This window comes from Podarcis raffonei, chromosome 1, assembly GCF_027172205.1.
Source record: "Podarcis raffonei isolate rPodRaf1 chromosome 1, rPodRaf1.pri, whole genome shotgun sequence".
NCBI lineage: Eukaryota > Metazoa > Chordata > Lepidosauria > Squamata > Lacertidae > Podarcis > Podarcis raffonei.
The window spans coordinates 7,048,608-7,068,096 of NC_070602.1; the positions used below are offsets into that span (position 1 = coordinate 7,048,608).

The window sequence follows — 19,489 nt, forward strand, 5'->3', positions numbered from 1 at the left end:
GAGGCTGCTGAGCACTTCAAATAACAGGCGGGATTTAGTAGCCCGCAAGAGACTCCGTTGAAAGCTTGCATCGACTCGTTTGCAGGGGACTTATTTGGCAATGGGCACAGCCCCTCCAATCGCTCCCGATCTGGCTGAGGGGTGTTGGCACATCTTCCCGTCAAGTCTTTCCTTCACTTCAATTCTCAATGCATTTCCCTGTTGCTTTTCTGACTGCAAAAAGGCTGTTCCTTTCTGAAAGTGGATTTGTTGCACTTGGGCCGCAGAACACTTCCATCCATTTTAAACACATGCCCTTCAATTTGTGCACAAACTACTGAGAGCATTGGATGATTAAAGGTTTCAGTAAGGTAAAGGTAAAGGGACCCCTGACCATTAGGTCCAGTCCTGGCCGACTCTGTGGTTGCAGCGCTCATCTCGCTTTATTGGCCAAGGGAGCCGGCGTACAGCTTCTGGATCATGTGGCCAGCATGACTAAGCCGCTTCTGGCGAACCAGAGCAGCGCACGGAAACACCGTTTACCTTCCCGCCGGAGCGGTACCTATTTATCTACTTGCACTTTGATGTGCTTTTGAACTGCTAGGTGGGCAGGAGCAGGGACCGAGCAACGGGAGCTCACCCCGTCGTGGGGATTCGAACCGCCGACCTTCTGATCGGCAAGTCCTAGGCTCTGTGGTTTAACCCACAGCACTACCAGTACTATTGGCAAAAAGAGAAATGCTTCTTTGTCTACTTTCCCAGCTTGCACATTGTTTTAGTTTGTTTGTTTGATGCCATTTCATAAAGCCTCTACCATTTCACCCCTTTCTTAGACCCTCCCCCAGTGCCAGATTTATGGATAAGCTAGCAGTTCGAAAGCACGTCAAAGTGCAAGCAGATAAATAGGTACTGCTCCAGCGGGAAGGTAAACGGCGTTTCCGTGCGCTGCTCTGGTTCCACATGACCTGGAAGCTGTACACCAGCTCCCTTGGCCAATAAAGCAGGATGCGCGCCGCAACCCCAGAGTCATCCGCAACTGGACCTAACGGTCAGGGGTCCCTTTACCTTTAAACAAGCTATAGCTTAGGGCCCCACTCTCTTGGGGGCCCCCAAAAAAATTTAAAGGGGGAAAAACTGGATGCACATTTCCAAAATATAAGATAAAAAACCAATAAAATAAAACCTACATACAGCAACAGTGCTTTGTGTTGTGTAGGCTCCTGTGATGTAAGTCATGGGCCCTGCCTGCTAGCCTGGTCCCTAAAATATCACTGGTTTGCTCATTTCTGTTTCAATTACTTTGATAAAACACATTTTTTGTTATGTGCAAATGGCTTTAGATACCTATTAGGTCCATCAATTACCATATAGCATATATTCAACACAAAAAACAGCGGCAATTTGTTGTTGACAAAGGACAGCTGGACGTATCAAGGGCCCCATTACCTTCAGTAGCTTAGGGCCTCATCAAACCTAAATCCGGCCCTGCTCTCCCCCCATTTATTTTAAGCAACCAAGAGCTTGGCTTCACTTCCACCCATAGACCGCTCAACTTAGATTTTCTTCTTATATTTCATTATTTCCCCAAGAGTTATTTTCTATGTGTTGTCCACAGCTCCTTCACTTTGTGCCTTGCTGAAAAGTCTCCCGGCCCTTTTTCATTTGTCTCAACCCCCGAAGTTCCTTCTTCAGGTGTTTTATGGCTTGCAAAATGCTGCCCTGCTGGGGCTCGTCTTCCGCTTTCTCTGTGTAAAGGAGGAAGTGCTTGATGGCTTCTGACAACAGCAGTTCCGGGTCTTCCCTTCCAGGCTGAAGGTGCAACATCCTCTCGCAGGCAATCGCGTAGTTCTTGTGCCAGTTGACTGGGTGCACTTTGTGGGTGCTGACGATCTCCCTGTACAGCTAGAGACATTGGGGGAGAACTCAGTTTTGAAGGCTCTTCCAGCAGGGTGGATCTGATTTAAACCAAATTGATTTAAATCACAATTTAAATCACTAGTCAAATATTTACAACCAGATGAAGGTTTCATTTTGGGAATAATAAATTTTCAGAGTAGTTTTTACAGTTACAGTGGTACCTCTGGTTACGTACTTAATTCGTTCCAGAGGTCCGTTCTTAACCTGAAACTGTTCTTAACCTGAGGTATCACTTTAGCTAATGGGGCCTCCTGCTGCCGCCGCCACCACCACGCAATTTCTCTTCTCATCCTGAAGCAAAGTTCTTAACCCGAGGTACTATTTCTGGGTTAGCGGAGTCTGTAACCTGAAGCGTCTGTAACCCGAGGTACCACTGTATATCAAAAATTACTGATTTGGTTATACTGTTAGAAATACATAGACCGATCATTATGAAATTATTGTGAGGTTTAGTAAGTTACCGTATACAGTGGTACCTCGGGTTACATACGCTTCAGGTTACATACGCTTCAGGCTAACCCAGAAATAGTGCTTCAGGTTATGAACTTTGCTTCAGGATAAGAACAGAAATCAGGCTCTGGAGGCGTGGCGGCAGCAGGAGACCCCATTAGCTAAAGTGGTGCTTCAGGTTAAGAACAGTTTCAGGTTAAGAATGGATCTCCGGAACGAATTAAGTACTTAACCTGAGGTACCACTGTATACCCGAGTATAAGCCGACTTTTTCAGCACATGTTTTATGCTGAAAAAGCCCCCCTCGGCTTATACTCAAGTGAGGCGGGCGGCGGCTGCTGCGCTGTGACCCTCCCAACTGCGGCTCCTATGACTGCTCTTGCGAGCGGCAGTGGCGGAGGGACGACTTCCTCCTTCTCTGCCTTTGCCGTTGTTCTTCCTCCACCGCTGCCGCCACCACCCATAGCTGTCAACGTTTCCCTTTTTTTAAGGGAAATTCCCTTATTCCGAATAGGATTCCTCGCGAGAAAAGGGAAAAGTTGACAGCTATGCCACCACCAGGTTTGTGGTGTGGTGAACCGGCTTATACTCGAGTCATTAAGTTTTCCCAGTTTTTTGTGCTAAAATTAGGTGCCTCGGCTTATATTCGGGTCGGCTTATACTCGAGTATATACGGTAACTGTTTATATTTGGAAAACTTTTCCGCTGCACTTTATTGGAAGGAGAAAAAGAATCATTTCCTTAATAACAATTTAAACAATTTATTTAACTAAAACAATAACATTATAGCATATGTATGCATGTTTGTTGACTACTGTGGTCAAACTTTTTTTTATAAAAAAAAACTTAGACTGAGTTTTAACACGCATGAAAAACTTAAAACAAATTCTTATTTCCTGATGAATAGCCTTTGGACAATAATGTAACTTAAATAGAAAACTATCCTTAGAAATATTTTTCCTCCAAAAGCATTTTATTTTAAAAATCCGATTTAAATAAAAAAAATTGATTTAAATAGTTTTGAAAAAAACTGATTTAAATAAAAAATAAAAAAATTATTTTTTAAAAAAATCATTGTTTTTATCCACCCTGCTTCTAAAACATTTGCAGAAAACCCGCAGAAATGTCGCATGTTCATACAATGCCCTCATTTTTCTCAAATTTTAAACTAACACTCACTTAGGTTATTTTTTTTAAAGGTCATGCTTGATGCACCAAATATCCATAAAAAATAAGTTAAGTATTCATTCAAAACTGCAGAAAAAGTAGTACATGCTCAACAAACACACATTGTAAGACACAGCTCAATCTGATGCATATTTATGCAGAGGGAAGTCCCGCTGAATTCAATAGGACTTACTCCCAGGTAAGTGTGCACAGGATTGAAACCTTTGAGGTTTTGTGCCCGCAGCTGACAAAGCCTCAGGCAGTAATTGGCTGTGCTGCTGTGATGTCACAGGAAGACTGGTCCAGCAGAGCGAAAAGGAAGGGAAATGAGAGCGCTTTGGAAAGGAAGATGGGAAGGGAGCGAAGAATGGAAGTTTCCTTGGGGATCCAGGTCAGAAAGCAGGGCAGCACTCCATCATACACACTAAGCCTTCCTCTCTGCTTCTTTAAGTTAAAGAATACAAGGTACCTACCTTGTAAGCGTATGTATAAAGCTGGGCTTTCACATCCGTAGACACACGAGCCGTTTCCGCTAGGTCAAAAATGAAGAAGGCGGTCTTCATCCTGCAAAAAAGTGGAAGCTGTTAGGAGTTCAGCCTACACTCGAGTAGGACCCTGGCAGAGACACATGCCCGACTGGCATGTTCCCTCCCTCCTGGTCGATCGTTTGGGAGCTTCAAAAGCTTTCTTCAGCCCGAACATTACAGCGACCGATGCCAACAGACACCGGCACACTTAGGGATCTGCAGAGTTTGCGCAGTTGCGTAACAGACCTCAGCAACTCAGCATTTTGGCTAATCTACTTTATTTATAAACACACGCGGAGCACTGCAACATGGCTCCCTCTCTCTCTAGCATCAGACAGCAAAGAGAAAGGACAAAGGACAATAGTCCCACTTCACGGAACACAGTAACACAAACATCCTGTCTCCGTCATTTCCCACTCTGTGGAGTTAAAACGTATACCGTCATGTGATAGACAACAATCCCATGACTGCAATCACGGAGCAGGAATTCTAACAGACGCACATTACTATCAGGGTTAAGGGTTCTTTAAATACCAGCTGGTGCCCCTGAACCAGGATTGGCTGAGGATACGGAGCCAGAGAAACTATGCCACAGGTGTGGTGCCCAAGATGGTGGCAGTAAAGACTAATAAAATTCCAGAGTTGGAAGGGAACTCCCAGGGTCATCTAGTCTAACCCGCTGCAATGCTGGAACCTCAACATGCAGGGGGCCCCATCCAATTTGAAACCGTACAAGACCCTGCTTAGCTTTGCAGACAGGCTAGCAGTTGTATTGCTGTATTATTGCTGGGTTGGTGCTAAGCAAAGGAGGCTTCCAAGCAGCTTTCCTCTACTTGACGGTGTGGGACTACAACTCCCATCATCCCTAGCTAGCAGGACCAGTGGTCAGGGATGACGGGAGTTGTAGTCCAAAAACAGCTGGAGACCCATCGTTCTGCCCGGACGCTGAAGTCCAGCGCCGAGGGCCTTCTGGCGGTTCCCTCATTGCGAGAAGCAAAGCTACAGGGAATCAGGCAGAGGGCCTTCTCGGTAGTGGCGCCCTCCCTGTGGAACGCCCTCCCATCAGATGTCAAAGCGATAAACAACTACCTGACATTCAGAAGACATCTGAAGGCAGCCCTGTTCAGGGAAGTTTTTAACGTGTGTATCTGAAGAAGTGTGCATGCACACGAAAGCTCATACCAAGAACTGACTTAGTTGGTCTTTAAGGTGCTACTGGAAGGAAAAAAATTTTTTGTTTTGACTATGGCAGACCAACACGGCTACCTATCTGCAACTGATATTTTACTGTATTTTTGGTTTCTATGGAAGCCGCCCAGAGTGGCTGGGGAGGCCCAGCCAGATAGGCGGGGTATAAATAAATTATTATTATTATTATTATTATTATTATTATTATTATTATTATTATGAGAAACACTGCTTGAAAGGATTATTTGCATTCACAAAGGTTCATGCCGACACTATTTGCATCTGGCTGCAGGTCACCAAATTCTGCTTCCTTTATTTCTCCAATGCCTTCATTGTGTCACCTGCTTATTAATTACAGAATTGCAGAATTGGAGGGGACCCCCATGGTCATCTAGTCCAACCCCTGCATTGCTGGAATCTCAACACGCAGTTCCCCCATCCAGTTTGAAACCATACCGGACACTGCTTAGCTTTGCAAACTCTAAAGCAGTTTTACTGCTGCAGCTTGTGGCGCAATTATCACAGGAAGGTAGGAAGTTGCCTTATAGCCAGACCAATGGCCCATCTAGCTCAGTACAGTCTACACTGAACGGCAGCAGCTCTCCAGAGTTTCAGGACAGGGGATCTGGAGATGCAGAGGATCGGAGCTGGAACCTTCTGTGTGTTGCACCACTGAGCCATGGAACTCCCCTTAAAGGAAGCAACCTTACACTGTGTTGGGCCATTGGTCAATTTAGCTCAGGATCTCTGTCACTGATTTGTGGTGGTTCTTGGGGGGTTTCAAGAAGGGGCACTCTCAGCCCTACCTAGAGATGGTATTGGGGATTGAATCAAAGACCTTCTGCATTCAAAGCAGGGGCTCTGCCACTGAGCTATAGTGATTCTTCAACATCAACTTCGTCGGACTGGTCATGTTTTGCGGATGCCTGATTATCGTCTTCCAAAGCAACTACAGTCATACCTTGGGTTACAGACGCTTCAGGTTGTGTTTTTTCAGGTTATGGACCTGCCAAAACCCGGACGTACTGGAACGGGTTACTTCCGGGTTTTGGGGATCACGCACGTGCAGAAGCACTAAATCGCACTTTGCACATGTGCAGAAGCGCCAAATCGCAACCCGCGCGTGCGCAGGCGCGCTGCTGCGGGTTGTAAACGTGCATCCCGCATGGATCATGTTCGCAACACGTGCGTCCACTGTACTCTACTTAAAAATGGACTACTTAATAATTGCTTAAAAATGGAAAGCGTAATGCTGGTGGTCAACAAAAGAGGTTTAAAACTCTCTCAAGGCAAATCTAAAAAAAAATCTGCTATAAGCACCAACAAGAAGAAGAAGAAGAAGAAGAAGAAGAAGAAGAGTTTGGATTTGATATCCCGCCTTTCACTCCCTTTAAGGAGTCTCAAAGCGGCTAACATTCTCCTTTCCCTTCCTCCCCCACAACAAACACTCTGTGAGGTGAGTGAGGCTGAGAGACTTCAGAGAAGTGTGACTAGCCCAAGGTCACCCAGCAGCTGCATGCGGAGGAGCAGAGACGCGAACCTGGTTCCCCAGATTACGAGTCTATCGCTCTTAACCACTACACCACACTGGCCTGGGAAACACTGGCCTGCGAGTGCTGCAACTGGAGAACAGCCTTTGCCAAAGGTGTCATGGACTTTGAAGACACTCGAACTCAGGACGAAAGGTAGAAACGTGCTAAGAGGAAGGTACGCTCGGCAAACCCTCACCATGATCAACTCCCGCCTGGAAACCTATGTCTGCACTGTGGAAGGGCGTGTGGTTCCAGAATTGGCCTCCACAGTCACTTACGGACTCACTGCTAAAACCCTGTTTTGGAAGACAATCTTACTCGGCTACAAGTGATCGCCAAAGAAGTAGAAGTTGTTTCCCAAATGAAGGCCAGTGTGGACACCACAGTTTCTCCCTCCCCTTTAGAACCCATTCAGAAGGGGAAATGGGGGGGGGAGGTTGGGGGGCTCTCACCTGGCTTGCCACATCTCTTCGTTTGCCACTAACTCCCATGAAGATGAATCAAACCTTTAAGAAGTGAACAACAGGAGCTGATTAACTGGATCATCAGACATGAAAAGGTCACAGAGAGACTGAGAGTATTAAACAGGGTCACGCTGTACAAACACTGGAATCTGGCGCTCAAAGACATTCTGCTTCGGGGACAGCAGAATTCTGTGGGGCGCCTGAATCATGGGATGTCAAGCGCATTTGCACACCGTGTCTCATTCTGCAAAGCATTCTGGTTATGATGGAAGAGCAAAGAGCGGGACAAAAAAACACCCCTCCCTCTAATTCTTATTTAGTTGCCACTCCAGCTCCTGAGATTTCTGCAAGCACAATCCACGTCCCCACAGGCATATCTTCACAATCAGAAGGACTAGAAGCTTGATTTTTAAAAATGCCTTTAATGTTTTGCCCGTGACATAGCCCTGTGGATGTTGCTGGGCTACAATTTCCATCACCCTTGACCACTGGACCATGCTCGCTGGGGCTGATGGGAATTGTAGTCCAAAGCTCCTGGGGAAGTCTGTATTTTTCGCTCCATTAAGACGCACCTGACCATAAGATGCCCCTAGTTTTTAGAGGAGGAAAGGAGGAAAGCCCCTTTTTTGAGGATCAGCTCAAAGTTGTGCAGCTTCTTTTGCAAAGGGGAAAAGCCCCAGGTTTTTGAGGATCAGCTCAAAGCTTACTTTGCAAGGGGGGGAAATCCTGTTTTTATGGGGTTCAACTCACAGTTCTGCAGCTTCTTTAGGAAAGGAAAGGGAGCTGTTTCTACACTTTCCAGACAGATAATCTAAGCAGCCAGTCACATGTCGCTGGGGAAACAAAGAGCCTCCTTCTGCAGAACATTCAACAGTGGAGGCCTGGGCAAGGGTTCAGGGCCGGAAAGGGAGCCAGCGACCAACCACACACTCACTCCATAAGATGCACAGACATTTCTCCTTTTTAGGAGGGAAAAGGTGTGTCTTGTGGAGCGAAAAATACGGTATAAGCCACCACACACACCATTTCTGAGACCAACACCATGGCTCAAGAGCCAAGGAAGATTGGGGGCAACTAGGCTGGATGTAACTGCATCCAAGTTCCTCATCCAGGTTTGCAAACTTTCAAACCCAGCCACCAGTTTTGCTGTTCTCACCTCCCATATTCCTCGCTCCAGTTGTAGAGGTTTCTGGTTCTCTCGATCCACTCTCCGGGGTCGAAGGGGGTTTCCGAAGGCACCAGCTTCTCGCAGGAGCCCCACGGCCAAAGGGAGTGGCTTTTCTTCCAGGTGGGGTCACCTTCGTGGAGCCCAATGCAGACAAAGGTTTCTTTGCTGTTGCAAACAAGCCACACACAAAAACAAAAAACAAAATACAAATGGGAAACTAGAGCTGCAAAAGAAATCATCACCACCAATATTATCAATATCATCAGTATGCAGATGACATCCAGCTCTACCTCTCCTTTAAATCAGAACCAGTGAAGGCGGTGAAGGTCCTGTGTGAGTGTCTGGAGGCGGTTGGAGAATGGATGGCGGCTAACGGACTGAGGTTGAATCCTGACAAGGCAGAAGTACTGTTTTTGGGGGGACAGGGGGCGGGCTGGTGTGGGGGATTCCCTGGTCCTGAATGGGATAACTGTGGCCCTGAAGGGCCAGGTGCGCAGCCTCAGAGTCATTTTGGACTCACAGCTGTCCATGGAGGCGCAGGTTAATTCTGTGTCCAGGGTGGCTGTCTACCAGCTCCACCTGGTACGCAGGCTAAGACCCTACCTGCCCGCCGACTGTCTCGCCAGAGTGGTGCATGCTCTGGTTATCTCCCGCTTGGACTACTGCAATGCGCTCTACATGGGGCTACCTTTGAAGGTGACCCGGAAACTGCAATTAATCCAGAATGCGGCAGCTAGACTGGTGACTGGGAGTGGCCGCCGGGACCACATAACACCGGTCCTGAGAGATCTGCATTGGCTCCCAGTACGTTTCCAAGCACAATTCAAAGTGTTGGTGCTGACCTTTAAAGCCCTAAACGGCCTCGGTCCTGTATACCTGAAGGAGCGTCTCCACCCCTATCGTTCAGCCCGGACACTGAGATCCAGCGCCGAGGGCCTTCTGGCGGTTCCCTCATTGTGAGAAGTGAGATTACAGGGAACGAGACAGAGGGCCTTCTCGGTAGTGGCGCCCACCCTGTGGAACACCCTCCCTTCAGATGTGAAGGAAATAAGCAGCTATCCTATCTTTAAAAGACATCTGAAGGCAGCCCTGTTCAGGGAAGCTTTTAATATTTAACGCTGTATTGTTTTTAGTACTTGATTGGGAGCTGCCCAGAGTGGCTGGGGAAACTCAGCCAGATGGGCGGGGTATAAATAATAAATTATTATTATTATTATTATTATTATTATTATTACTATTATTATTTAATTTACATTCAAGATTGGATTTACTGCAACGCACTCTGTTAAAGCAGCAATTTAAACATTCACAACAGGGAGTTAAAGTTAAGAGAACAGGGGGAACGCTAGTCTAAAATGGGTACTTTAAGAGCCGGCAGAATGCCAATACTGATGGAGGCCTCTCATATGTCAACAATGTAGCTTGGTTCGGGGTAACAAGGAAACCACCACATGCAGAAGGCAGAGTTTAACAATTAAAACTGTTAAGAGAGTGATTAATTAGGCTAGACTTCCCACAGCAATTTAGAATCTGTGGAGAAGACGTTGCTGGACTAGAGAAATCTTTAGTCTGCTCTCACCATGAAATTAAAGACTCAGGGGACCTTGCAGGTCATGTGTTCCAACAGTGTATACAACCGACACCCACCTTCCTGTAACTTACGGTCACTCTGGAGCAACACAGAACATATATTTTGCCTTCTGCTGTGCAATAAAAAGGTGTACCATTTCAGGATCACTGGGGAATGCAGAGAGGGTAGAGAGACAATTTGCCAGGTACTCTGGTCACATTCTGGCTTCAACGGCCAAAACTCAACACTTTGAACTGAGCTCAGAAACAGACTGGTAACCAATATGTACAGGAAACTAGGCAGAGGACCTTCCTGGTAGTGGCGCCCACCCTGTGGAACACCCTCCCATCAGATGTCAAAAGAAATAAACTACTATCTGACATTTAGAAGACATCTGAAGGCAGCCCTGTTTAGCGAAGTTTTTAATGACTGATGTTTTAATGTATTTTTAACCTTCTGCTGGAAGCCGCCCAGAGAGGCTGGGGAGTCCCAGATGGATGGGCCAAGTAGAAATAAATAATAATAATAATAATAATAATAATAATAATAATAATAATAATATCAATAGTTTTGTTGTAACCCACCCTGGGACATTAGGGTGAAGGCAGGTGATGAATTATAATCACAACAAAAACATGTGTGTGCTCAACATATATACATACACACACACAACACACACCTAAACCCATTCTTGATGTAAACATGACTGTTCAGGAGGAAAGCTGTACTTTGGATTGCAGGTTCAGACGCTATAGAAAGCAAGCGTGGTTAGCCCAGGAAGAATCAGAGCTTTATGTGTGGTGACACCAGAAGTCTACTTTGTATTTAAAAAAATTTTTTGCTGCTGCTATCAAACTTGGGGTGGGTGGGTAGTTTTTGGGGACACACAAAAACACTTAGGTGGTCCCAATAAGGGTCCCAGGTGGGAGATTAGCCTCCCCTAACACAGAGCAATTTGAGAATGCAACTGATGCACTTTTTATGAGAAAAAGGAATGCCATTATGTGAACAGGAATGCTTACTGTTTATTTACTTTGAGAAAGTGATGGAGATTAAATGTGGTCGTCCCATCGGGCAGCGTCCCTTCCAGAGGATTCCACCGGTTCCCAGGAAAAATGACGCCAGGCAAATGTTTTGACATCTTCAGTAAGTACCAGTGGTAAGTCATCATCTAGGGCAGGCAAGAAGAGATGAAATTAAAGACAAGGCCTGTGGGCTTCTCCAACCCGAAGCACCATCGATGTAAATAAACATACCTAAAACCTGACACTAAGGCTGCTGTGATGGCCTGGGATTCGGACTCGGATGCTGAACCTGAGGGATCCCAGCCTGCACAGGATTCCCCGCCTCCAGGACCAGCTGAGCCGGGGCTGGGGCTTGAGCCTGAAGGGTCCTCACCTGTGCTGGATCCTCAGGTGCAGGCACCAGCTGAGTCTGCTCTGGCTCCTGAGGTGATGGAGGACCCATTGCCTGCAGGTGCTCCACTCTCAGCCCCGTCAGAAGAAGCTGAGGTTGCCTTTGGATCCGATAACCCTCCAGCCTCTCCTGAGCTGCAGAGGCTCAGGGCAGAGAGGCGGAGGGAACTAAGTTCCTGCAGGAGGAGTGATCGCCTCCAGGCCAGGAGAGGCGAGTCACCAGAGGATCGGTGCTTTCCCATAGAAGGTAACGCAAAACGGATTAATCCGTTGCAGACTTTTAAAAACAACCCCTAAAACATTGTATCTCACTATTAATATACTTCTTCTTAATTGTATTTCAGTTCAACAATTACTTTGATAAAATACATTTTTTTGTTATGCCCAAATGGCTTTAGATACCTATTAGGTCCATGAATTCCCATATAGCATATATTCAACACAAAAACCAGTGACAATTTGTTGTTGACAAAGGACAGCTAGAGATATAAAGAAGGGCCCCATTACCTTCAGGAGCTGAGGGCCTCATCAAACCTAAATCCGGGCCTGGCCAGGAGTGTCACCTGCCTGACCTGAAACTCTGGTTTAAACTGCTCTTGGCACCAGCAAGACTGAGCTACGTGGACCAACGTCTGGCCAGCACAGCGGCTTCTCGTGTTTCCCTGCCTTGCAAGGAACTGTCATCTCACACTCTGTAAAGCATGCAAACCTCGCTTTCCACCTACTTCTTGGTCCACCAAGGTAACGTCAGGTCTCATTCCCTCACAATAATGGAGGTAACGGAGAGAATTGCCGGGCAAGTCCCCTCTCAGCAGGACGATGGCATCCGGAGGCATGGAGGACAAAAGGTTCCTCGCAAAGCGGTCGACGACGTAGTTGCGGCTTTGGTCGCAGATGCTGGGCGGAAAGAGATAATGGGAAAGAAAAGGGAAAGCTGTTTTGTGTTGCTTTTAGTCCATCCCCAAGTAGCTCAGCTAGATAAACAGGAGTGGGAGACACAGCGTGGCTTTGAATCCCAGGATTTGTAGCATTTGCAAACCCTTCCAAGAGTAATGACAGGCCACCGGGCAGCTTAATGTTTGTTTATTAAGGACCTGACATTCTCTACATGCAATGCAATAATAATAATAATAATAATAATAATAATAATAATAATAATAAATATTTTTTAATTTATACCCCGCCTTTCCACGGTTCAAAAACCGGGCTCAGGGCGGCTAACAACAAATTTAAAACACTTAATTATAAAAGCAGCATAAAATATAGTATAAAAACATGAATATCAATAAAATTCAAAAATAAAAACTCAGATAATCCCCAGGGCTAGCTGGAGGCCAGGGGAGAATTAGCTGTGGGGTCTCAGAGCGGGTGATCTTCATAAAAGGGGAGGGGGAGGGAAGGGAAATAAAAGATCAGGCTGAATTCAAATTAAAGGCCAGGTGGAATAGCTCTGTCTTACAGGCCCGACGGAAGGAGGTTAAATTCTGAAGGGCCCTGGTCTCGTGGGACAGAGCGTTCCACCAGGTTGGAGCCATCACTGAAAAGGCCCTGCCCTGGTGGAGGATAGTCTGACTTCCTTAGGGCCCGGGACCTCTAAACTATGGTTATTCATAGACCTTAAGGTCCTCTGCGGGGCAGACCAGGGGAGGTGGTCCCATAGAAAAATGACGCAGGCCCTGCCCTCAGGCGTATTATCTGTAAGAGGCAAGGAAAAAGGAATGTGGAGGGCAGAGGAAGAGAAATTTACAAAACTTCCCTGACAATAATTTCCATAAGAATATATAAAGAGTCTGCAGGATCAGGTCAATGGCCATTCTGGTCTAGCATCCTGTTCCCACAATGGCTGAACAGTTGCCTGTGGCAAACCAAGAGGCGGGATTCGAACTCAAGAGCAGCACTCTCCCCTCCTGTGGCTTCCAGAAACTGGCATTCAGAATCATTGCTGCCTCCAGCAGTGGAGGGCAAAGCATAGCCATCATGGCTGGTATCCATCAACAGCCCTCTCCCCCATGAATTTGTCTAGCCCTGGTGATCATCTAATGTTTATTGGATGGATTTCCCCCCTAAATTGATTTTTTAATCCTGGATTTATTGTTATTCACGTTTTATACTGTATTTTATGCTGTTTTTTTGTTGCATCAATTAAGTGTTTTAAATTTGTTGTTAGCCGCCCTGAGCCCGGTTTTCTGAACCGGGAAGGGAGGGGTATAAATAAAAATTTATTATTATTATTATTATTATTATTATTATTATTATTATTATTAAAGCCAAGCAAATTGGTGGGCAACACTACTGAATTAATTGTGGGGTGTATCTTAATTTATTGATCCATTTGTTTTATGCATTGTATGATGTTAGCCGTTCTGAGCCTGGCTTTGGCGGGGGGGCCGGGATATAAATACTATTATTATTATTATTATTATTATTATTATTATTATTATTATTATTATTATTTCCTTTGGCAAAGGAGTTTGCAAAAGAACAAGGCTCTACATCCCTTCAGAAGGCAGAGATGAACTTGACCGATGAATGGAGGACTTGTTGGAGTCGATCTTGCATCAGGTCCAGCCAGCATCTGATGTTGGGAGTTGCATTTAATACATAGGGAGTGGTAAAGATTCCCTGGCCTAAATAGAGCAGCAGACGGCATTCAGCAGACGGCAGCTTTGGATGGTCAATGGCGGAACTAGTTTTGATGCCCTGATGCAGGGCTGGGTTTAGGTTTGATGAGGCTCTAAGCTACTGAAGGTACAGTGGTACCTCGCAAGACGAATGCCTTGCAAGAGGAAAAACTCGCAAGACGAAAGGGTTTTTGGTTTTTTGAGTTGCTTTGCAAGACGAATTTCCCTATGGGCTTGCTTTGCAAGACGAAAACGTCTTGCAAGTTTGTTTCCTTTTTCTTAAAACCGTTAATACCCAGGGTGCATTGCTTGAAGAGGTGCAGTTGCACGCGGTGTGGTAGCCTTTTTTGAGGTTTTTGAAGACTTTGGTGATTTTTGAAGCTTTTCCAAAACTTCTTTTGAAACCGTGCTTCGCAAGACGAAAAATTTGCAAGACGAAAAAACTCGCAGAACGAATTAATTTCGTCTTGCGAGGCACCACTGTACTGGGGCCCTTGATATGTCCAGCTGTCCTTTGCCAACAACAAATTGTCACTGTTCTTTGGGTTGAATATTTGCTATATGGTAATTTATGGACCTAATGGGTATCTCAAGCCATTTGCACATAACAAAATATGTATTTTATCAAAGTAATTGTTGAACTGAAATACAATTAAGAAGAAGTATATAAATAGTGGACGGATGTGGGTGGTGGGTTAAACCACAGAGCCTAGGACTTGCCGATCAGAAGGTCGGCGGTTCGAATCCCCGTGACGGGGTGAGCTCCCGTTGCTCGGTCCCTGCTCCTGCCAACCTAGCAGTTCGAAAGCACATCAAAGTGCAAGTAGATAAATAGGTACCGCTTCGACGGGAAGGTAAACGGCGTTTCCGTGCGCTGCTCTGGTTCGCCAGAAGCGGCTTAGTCATGCTGGCCACATGACCCGGAAGCTGTACGCCAGCTCCCTCGGCCAATAAAGCAAAATGAGCGCCGCAACCCCAGAGTCATCCGCGACTGGACCTAATGGTCAGGGGTCCCTTTACCTTTTTATATTAATAGTGAAATACAATTAAGAAGAAGTACAGGGTGAGTCTTTTAAAAGAGGCCCCGTGGAACATGTGTCCTCTGTATCCACGGGCCTCACCCTGTATATTAATAGTAAAATAATTATTAAGCTCTAACTTTAAGTGATTTTTTATTCATAGCAAACTTCATAATGCAAACACATTGGCAGTTGGCAATAACAAAAGTTCCTTTAGAAACAAAATTTACAAAGACTCATAATTTGGGGGGGGGGCCAAGAGAGTGGGGCCCTAAGCTATAGCTTGTTTAGCTTATACGTAAATCCGGCACTGCCTTGATGCAGCGTTTTTGCTAAGATCCCAGGTGGCACGTTTTTAGAAGATGCTCCCATCCTGCCCAAGCAGTGTGAAGTCTTAAAGGGTTCTAAGCAAGAGCTAGCGTAGCAAGATGATTGGACTACAAGCAGGGAGACCTGGGTTCAAATCCACGCTAGGCCCTGTATACCTGAAGGAGCGTCTCCACATTCATCATTTAGCCTGGACTCTGAGGTCCAGCTCCAAGGGCCTTCTGGTGGTTCCCTCACTGCGAGACATGAAGCTACAGAGAACTAGGCAGAGGGCCTTCTCGGTAGTGGCCCCCACCCTGTGGAACGCCCTCCCGTTGGATGTCAAACAGATAAACAACTATATGACTTTTAGAAGACATCTGAAGGCAGCTCTCTGTACAGTATATGGAAGTTTTTAATGGTTGATGTTTCATTGTGAATACAGTGCTACCTTGGGTTACATACGCTTCAGGTTACAGACTCCGCTAACCCAGAAATAGTACCTCGGGTTAAGAACTTTGCTTCACGATGAGAACAGAAATCATGCTCTGGCGGCGCGGTGGCAGCAGGAGGCCCCATTAGCTAAAGTGGTGCTTCTGGTTAAGAACCATTTCAGGTTAAGAACGGACCTCCGGAACGAATTAAGTAGTTAACTCGAGGTACCACTGTGTTTTGTTGGGAGCTGACTAGAGTGGCTGGGTACGAATAAAAGAATAACAAATAACTAGTAATAGTAGTAGTAGTAGTAGTAGTAGTAATAATAGTAATCATAGAGTTGGAATAGACCACAAGGGCCATCGAGTCCAACCCCCTGCCAAGCAGGAAACACCATCAGAGCACTCCTGACATATGGTTGTCAAGCCTCTGCTTAAAGACCTCAAAAGAAGGAGACTCCACCACACTCCTTGGCAGCAAATTCCACTGTCGAACAGCTCTTACTGTCAGGAAGTTCTTCCTAATGTTTAGGTGGAATCTTCTTTCTTGTAGTTTGGATCCATTGCTCCATGTCCGCTTCTCTGGAGCAGCAGAAAACAACCTTTCTCCCTCCTCTATATGACATCCTTTTATATATTTGAACATGGCTATCATATCACCCCTTAACCTCCTCTTCTCCAGGCTAAACATGCCCAGCTCCCTTAGCCGTTCCTCATAAGGCATCGTTTCCAGGCCTTTGACCATTTTGGTTGCCCTCCTCTGGACACGTTCCAGTTTGTCAGTGTCCTTCTTGAACTGTGGTGCCCAGAACTGGACACAGTACTCCAGGTGAGGTCTGACCAGAGCAGAATACAGTGGCACTATTACTTCCCTTGATCTAGATGCTATACTCCTATTGATGCAGCCCAGAATTGCATTGGCTAATAAGTAGGCTAATTGCTATCTTTCAGCCTAACCTATCTGGCAGGGGTGTTGTGAGTAGGGACATCAGACAATTTCAATGGAAATGGAAGGGGAAATGGCAGATGTTTGCTTACACGTCCCATGTCCTGAACGGAAATCAAACCAGTTCAGGATTTGTTGTTGTTCCAGCTCCTTCTGATATGCAACCGATTACATCTCGCTCCCTGTTTGCATTCTCTTTCCTTTGCACAAGGTGGAATGACATGTAGCAGCGGGGCACCGAGATGAATAACGTAGCATTTGGCAAAAGGCGAACTGCAGTGGAACGGAAGCGGCGCTGCATGCGATGGATACAAGGCAGAACAGAAGACGAAGCCTCCTTACAACACGAGTTGCGTGGCTAAATAAGGAAGCGAGAAGAAGGTGTGGCTGCCCTGAACCACTTGAGGGAACAGTGGGAAATGAACACGACACTAATTGGACTTTTAAGCACACTCTGCAAAGCTGAACCCACTGTGCTCTTTCTTGCAGTTACCTGTAATTAGAGTAGATTTGCCCAGTAACCAGAACGGCAGCAAGAAGCCATTCCAGGCACCGAAGCACTCGGCTGTTTCCAGCCAACCCCTCTGCAAAAGAGAAAAGCGAGGAGAAACCGAGGCCGGCTAGAACAGCAACCACCGCATTGCTCTGCATCCAGAATCGCTCGACCTGCAGAAGGACAGACAGACAGCATTTCCCAAATTGCATAGAAATGTGATGGGTATTAGACTCATAGAAATGCAGAGTTGGAAGGGACTACGGGGGTCATCTAGTCCAACCGCCTGCAATGCAGGAATCTTTTGCCCAATGTGGGGCTCATGCTCCACCAACTGAGCTATCCTAGGTATCATAGGTAAAGGTAAAGGGACCCCTGACCATTAGGTCCAGTCGTGACTGACTCTGGGGTTGCGGCGCTCATCTCGCTTTACAGGCCAAGGGAGCCGGTGTATAGCTTCCGGGTCATGTGACAAGCATGACTAAGCCGCTTCTGGCAAACCAGAGCACCACACGGAAAGACTGTTTACCTTCCCGCTGGAGCAGTACCTATTTATCTACTTGCACTTTGACGTGCTTTCAAATTGCTAGGTTGGCAAGAGCAGGGACCGAGCAATGGGCACTCACCCCATCACGGGGATTCGAACCGCCGACCTTCTGATCGGCAAGTCCTAGGCTCTGTGGTTTAACCGACAGCGCCACCCACGTCCCAGGTATCATAGTAAGGATATATTAATTATAACTGATTCTCTAGAGACCCGTGTGTTTGGATTAACACAAAATGGCTTGTGCCTGTTTTGAAAATGCAGGGCTTGCACCTAAAGAGACCCAGTAGTGGAGTTTAAATCTCACTGTTAGGCAGATTTACTGATGCCTAAGAATAGGTTTTTAAACCTTTTTAATACATCCCAGCTCTTAAGGCACCTGGCCTTAAGACCACAGACTGCAAGGTAAGTTTAAAATGTTTTACTTACAGTCGCTAGGTCTCAGAGTTGAATTTTCCTTAGTAGCAACAATAAAATGCAGGTAAATGTGCTTAGCTGAAATATATACAGCAAAGCAGCCTCAGATACATATGAGAGGCAGAGAACAAAGTTGATGTATTTCTGCTTCCTTGCTTGCAGAGTGATAGAGAGACAGAGAAAGGAACAGGAAACAAGGCTTACTTCCTCCCTCCTTGGAGAAGAAGGGATGTGACATCACAGAGGCTACTCTAGTAATTGAGAACTCTGTGGTCCTTAACCCCTTCACATACTACCTAGCACTGTTAGGTTTGACTGCGAATCTCCCACATAATGCATGTTTGCAAAACACTTTTTAGCTTTGGTAAATATAGACCTGGGAGATTGTCTTTCGATTTTCCAAAATCTAGAGGAAGGGTCACAGCTCACTGGCAGAGCATGTGCAGAAAGCCCGAGGTTCAATTCCTAGCATCACCAGCAAAGAAGGTAATCTCTGTGTGGGACAGGTGGAATTTTCAGGTTTAAATTTTAGTTGCATGTAATTTTAGTTACAGCCTGGCATCTTTTTTCATTTTGCCAGTTTATAAGGAGCAGGTATAAAACAATAAAAACAAGGGAACACATCAACATTATAGAAAAAAGAGAAAAGTATAATGTATGCTGAAAACTATTAGGTTTCCTCCAGTCCTCAACAAAGTCAAGCAGAGATACAACACTCGTGTCCATAACATGCTTTCTGCGAAAAAGGGAAGGAACCAAGAGTTGATGAATACTATAAATTTAATCAGTCTCATTATCTGAGATATCACTATCAGTTTCTCTTTTGGCTTCTTCGTATTTGTCACCATATCTATCACAGACTTTCTAAAAGCCGAAAGTTTGCCCAGATTGAAACAAACTTCTACATCCTTTCACATGTCACAGTGCTTTTCCTTTTTCATTCTTTTCCAGAAACAACCCCCCCCCAAAGAAATGGGCTTTAGGGGGAAATGGAAAAATACTTTCTTCCCCCTGAACTTTTCTCTCCCTCCCCCAGACATTCATCTCTCTGCTCAGATATCGCAGAGCAATTTCTAAATCCTGAAATAAGCTTTAAATTAAATTAAAACCATGTTTTGTTTTGTTTGTTTTTTTAAAAAAACACATAAATAGCAACCTTGAAAGCAAACATACCACTCCTTTAAACAGCGGCTTTGAAATATCCAGATTTGCTCTCCAAGCAAAGAAAAACGAATAGGCGAGGAGCATTGAAGTGAACAGCCAGACTAAATTTGGCTTCTCCACCTTGGGCCTAGGAGAGGGGAGAGAGACTGCGATTAAGAGAGTGATTAA

The 19,489-nt window shown here is 45.7% G+C and overlaps 1 protein-coding gene across 6 annotated transcripts in view; it reads right to left on the reverse strand.

The window, feature by feature from the left end:
* Positions 1 to 19,489, reverse strand: part of TMEM260 (transmembrane protein 260) — an 87,406-nt gene that overhangs the window by 23,352 nt on the left and 44,565 nt on the right. For 2 of the 6 annotated variants that reach the window (XM_053393862.1, XM_053393768.1), the window contains 8 exons: positions 19,331 to 19,448; positions 17,197 to 17,369; positions 12,103 to 12,274; positions 10,985 to 11,133; positions 8,381 to 8,557; positions 7,213 to 7,266; positions 3,987 to 4,077; positions 1,018 to 1,881 (listed from right to left, as the gene is read on the reverse strand). In XM_053393862.1, coding sequence (XP_053249837.1) covers positions 1,600 to 1,881; positions 3,987 to 4,077; positions 7,213 to 7,266; positions 8,381 to 8,557; positions 10,985 to 11,133; positions 12,103 to 12,274; positions 17,197 to 17,369; positions 19,331 to 19,448 — 1,216 coding nt within the window. In that variant the 3' untranslated portion in view covers positions 1,018 to 1,599. Of the gene's footprint in view, positions 1 to 1,016; positions 1,882 to 3,986; positions 4,078 to 7,212; positions 7,267 to 8,380; positions 8,558 to 10,984; positions 11,134 to 12,102; positions 12,275 to 17,196; positions 17,370 to 19,330; positions 19,449 to 19,489 lie in introns of those variants that run through there. The other 4 variants (XM_053393575.1, XM_053393949.1, XM_053393674.1 and 1 more) reach the window with 4 other exon arrangements.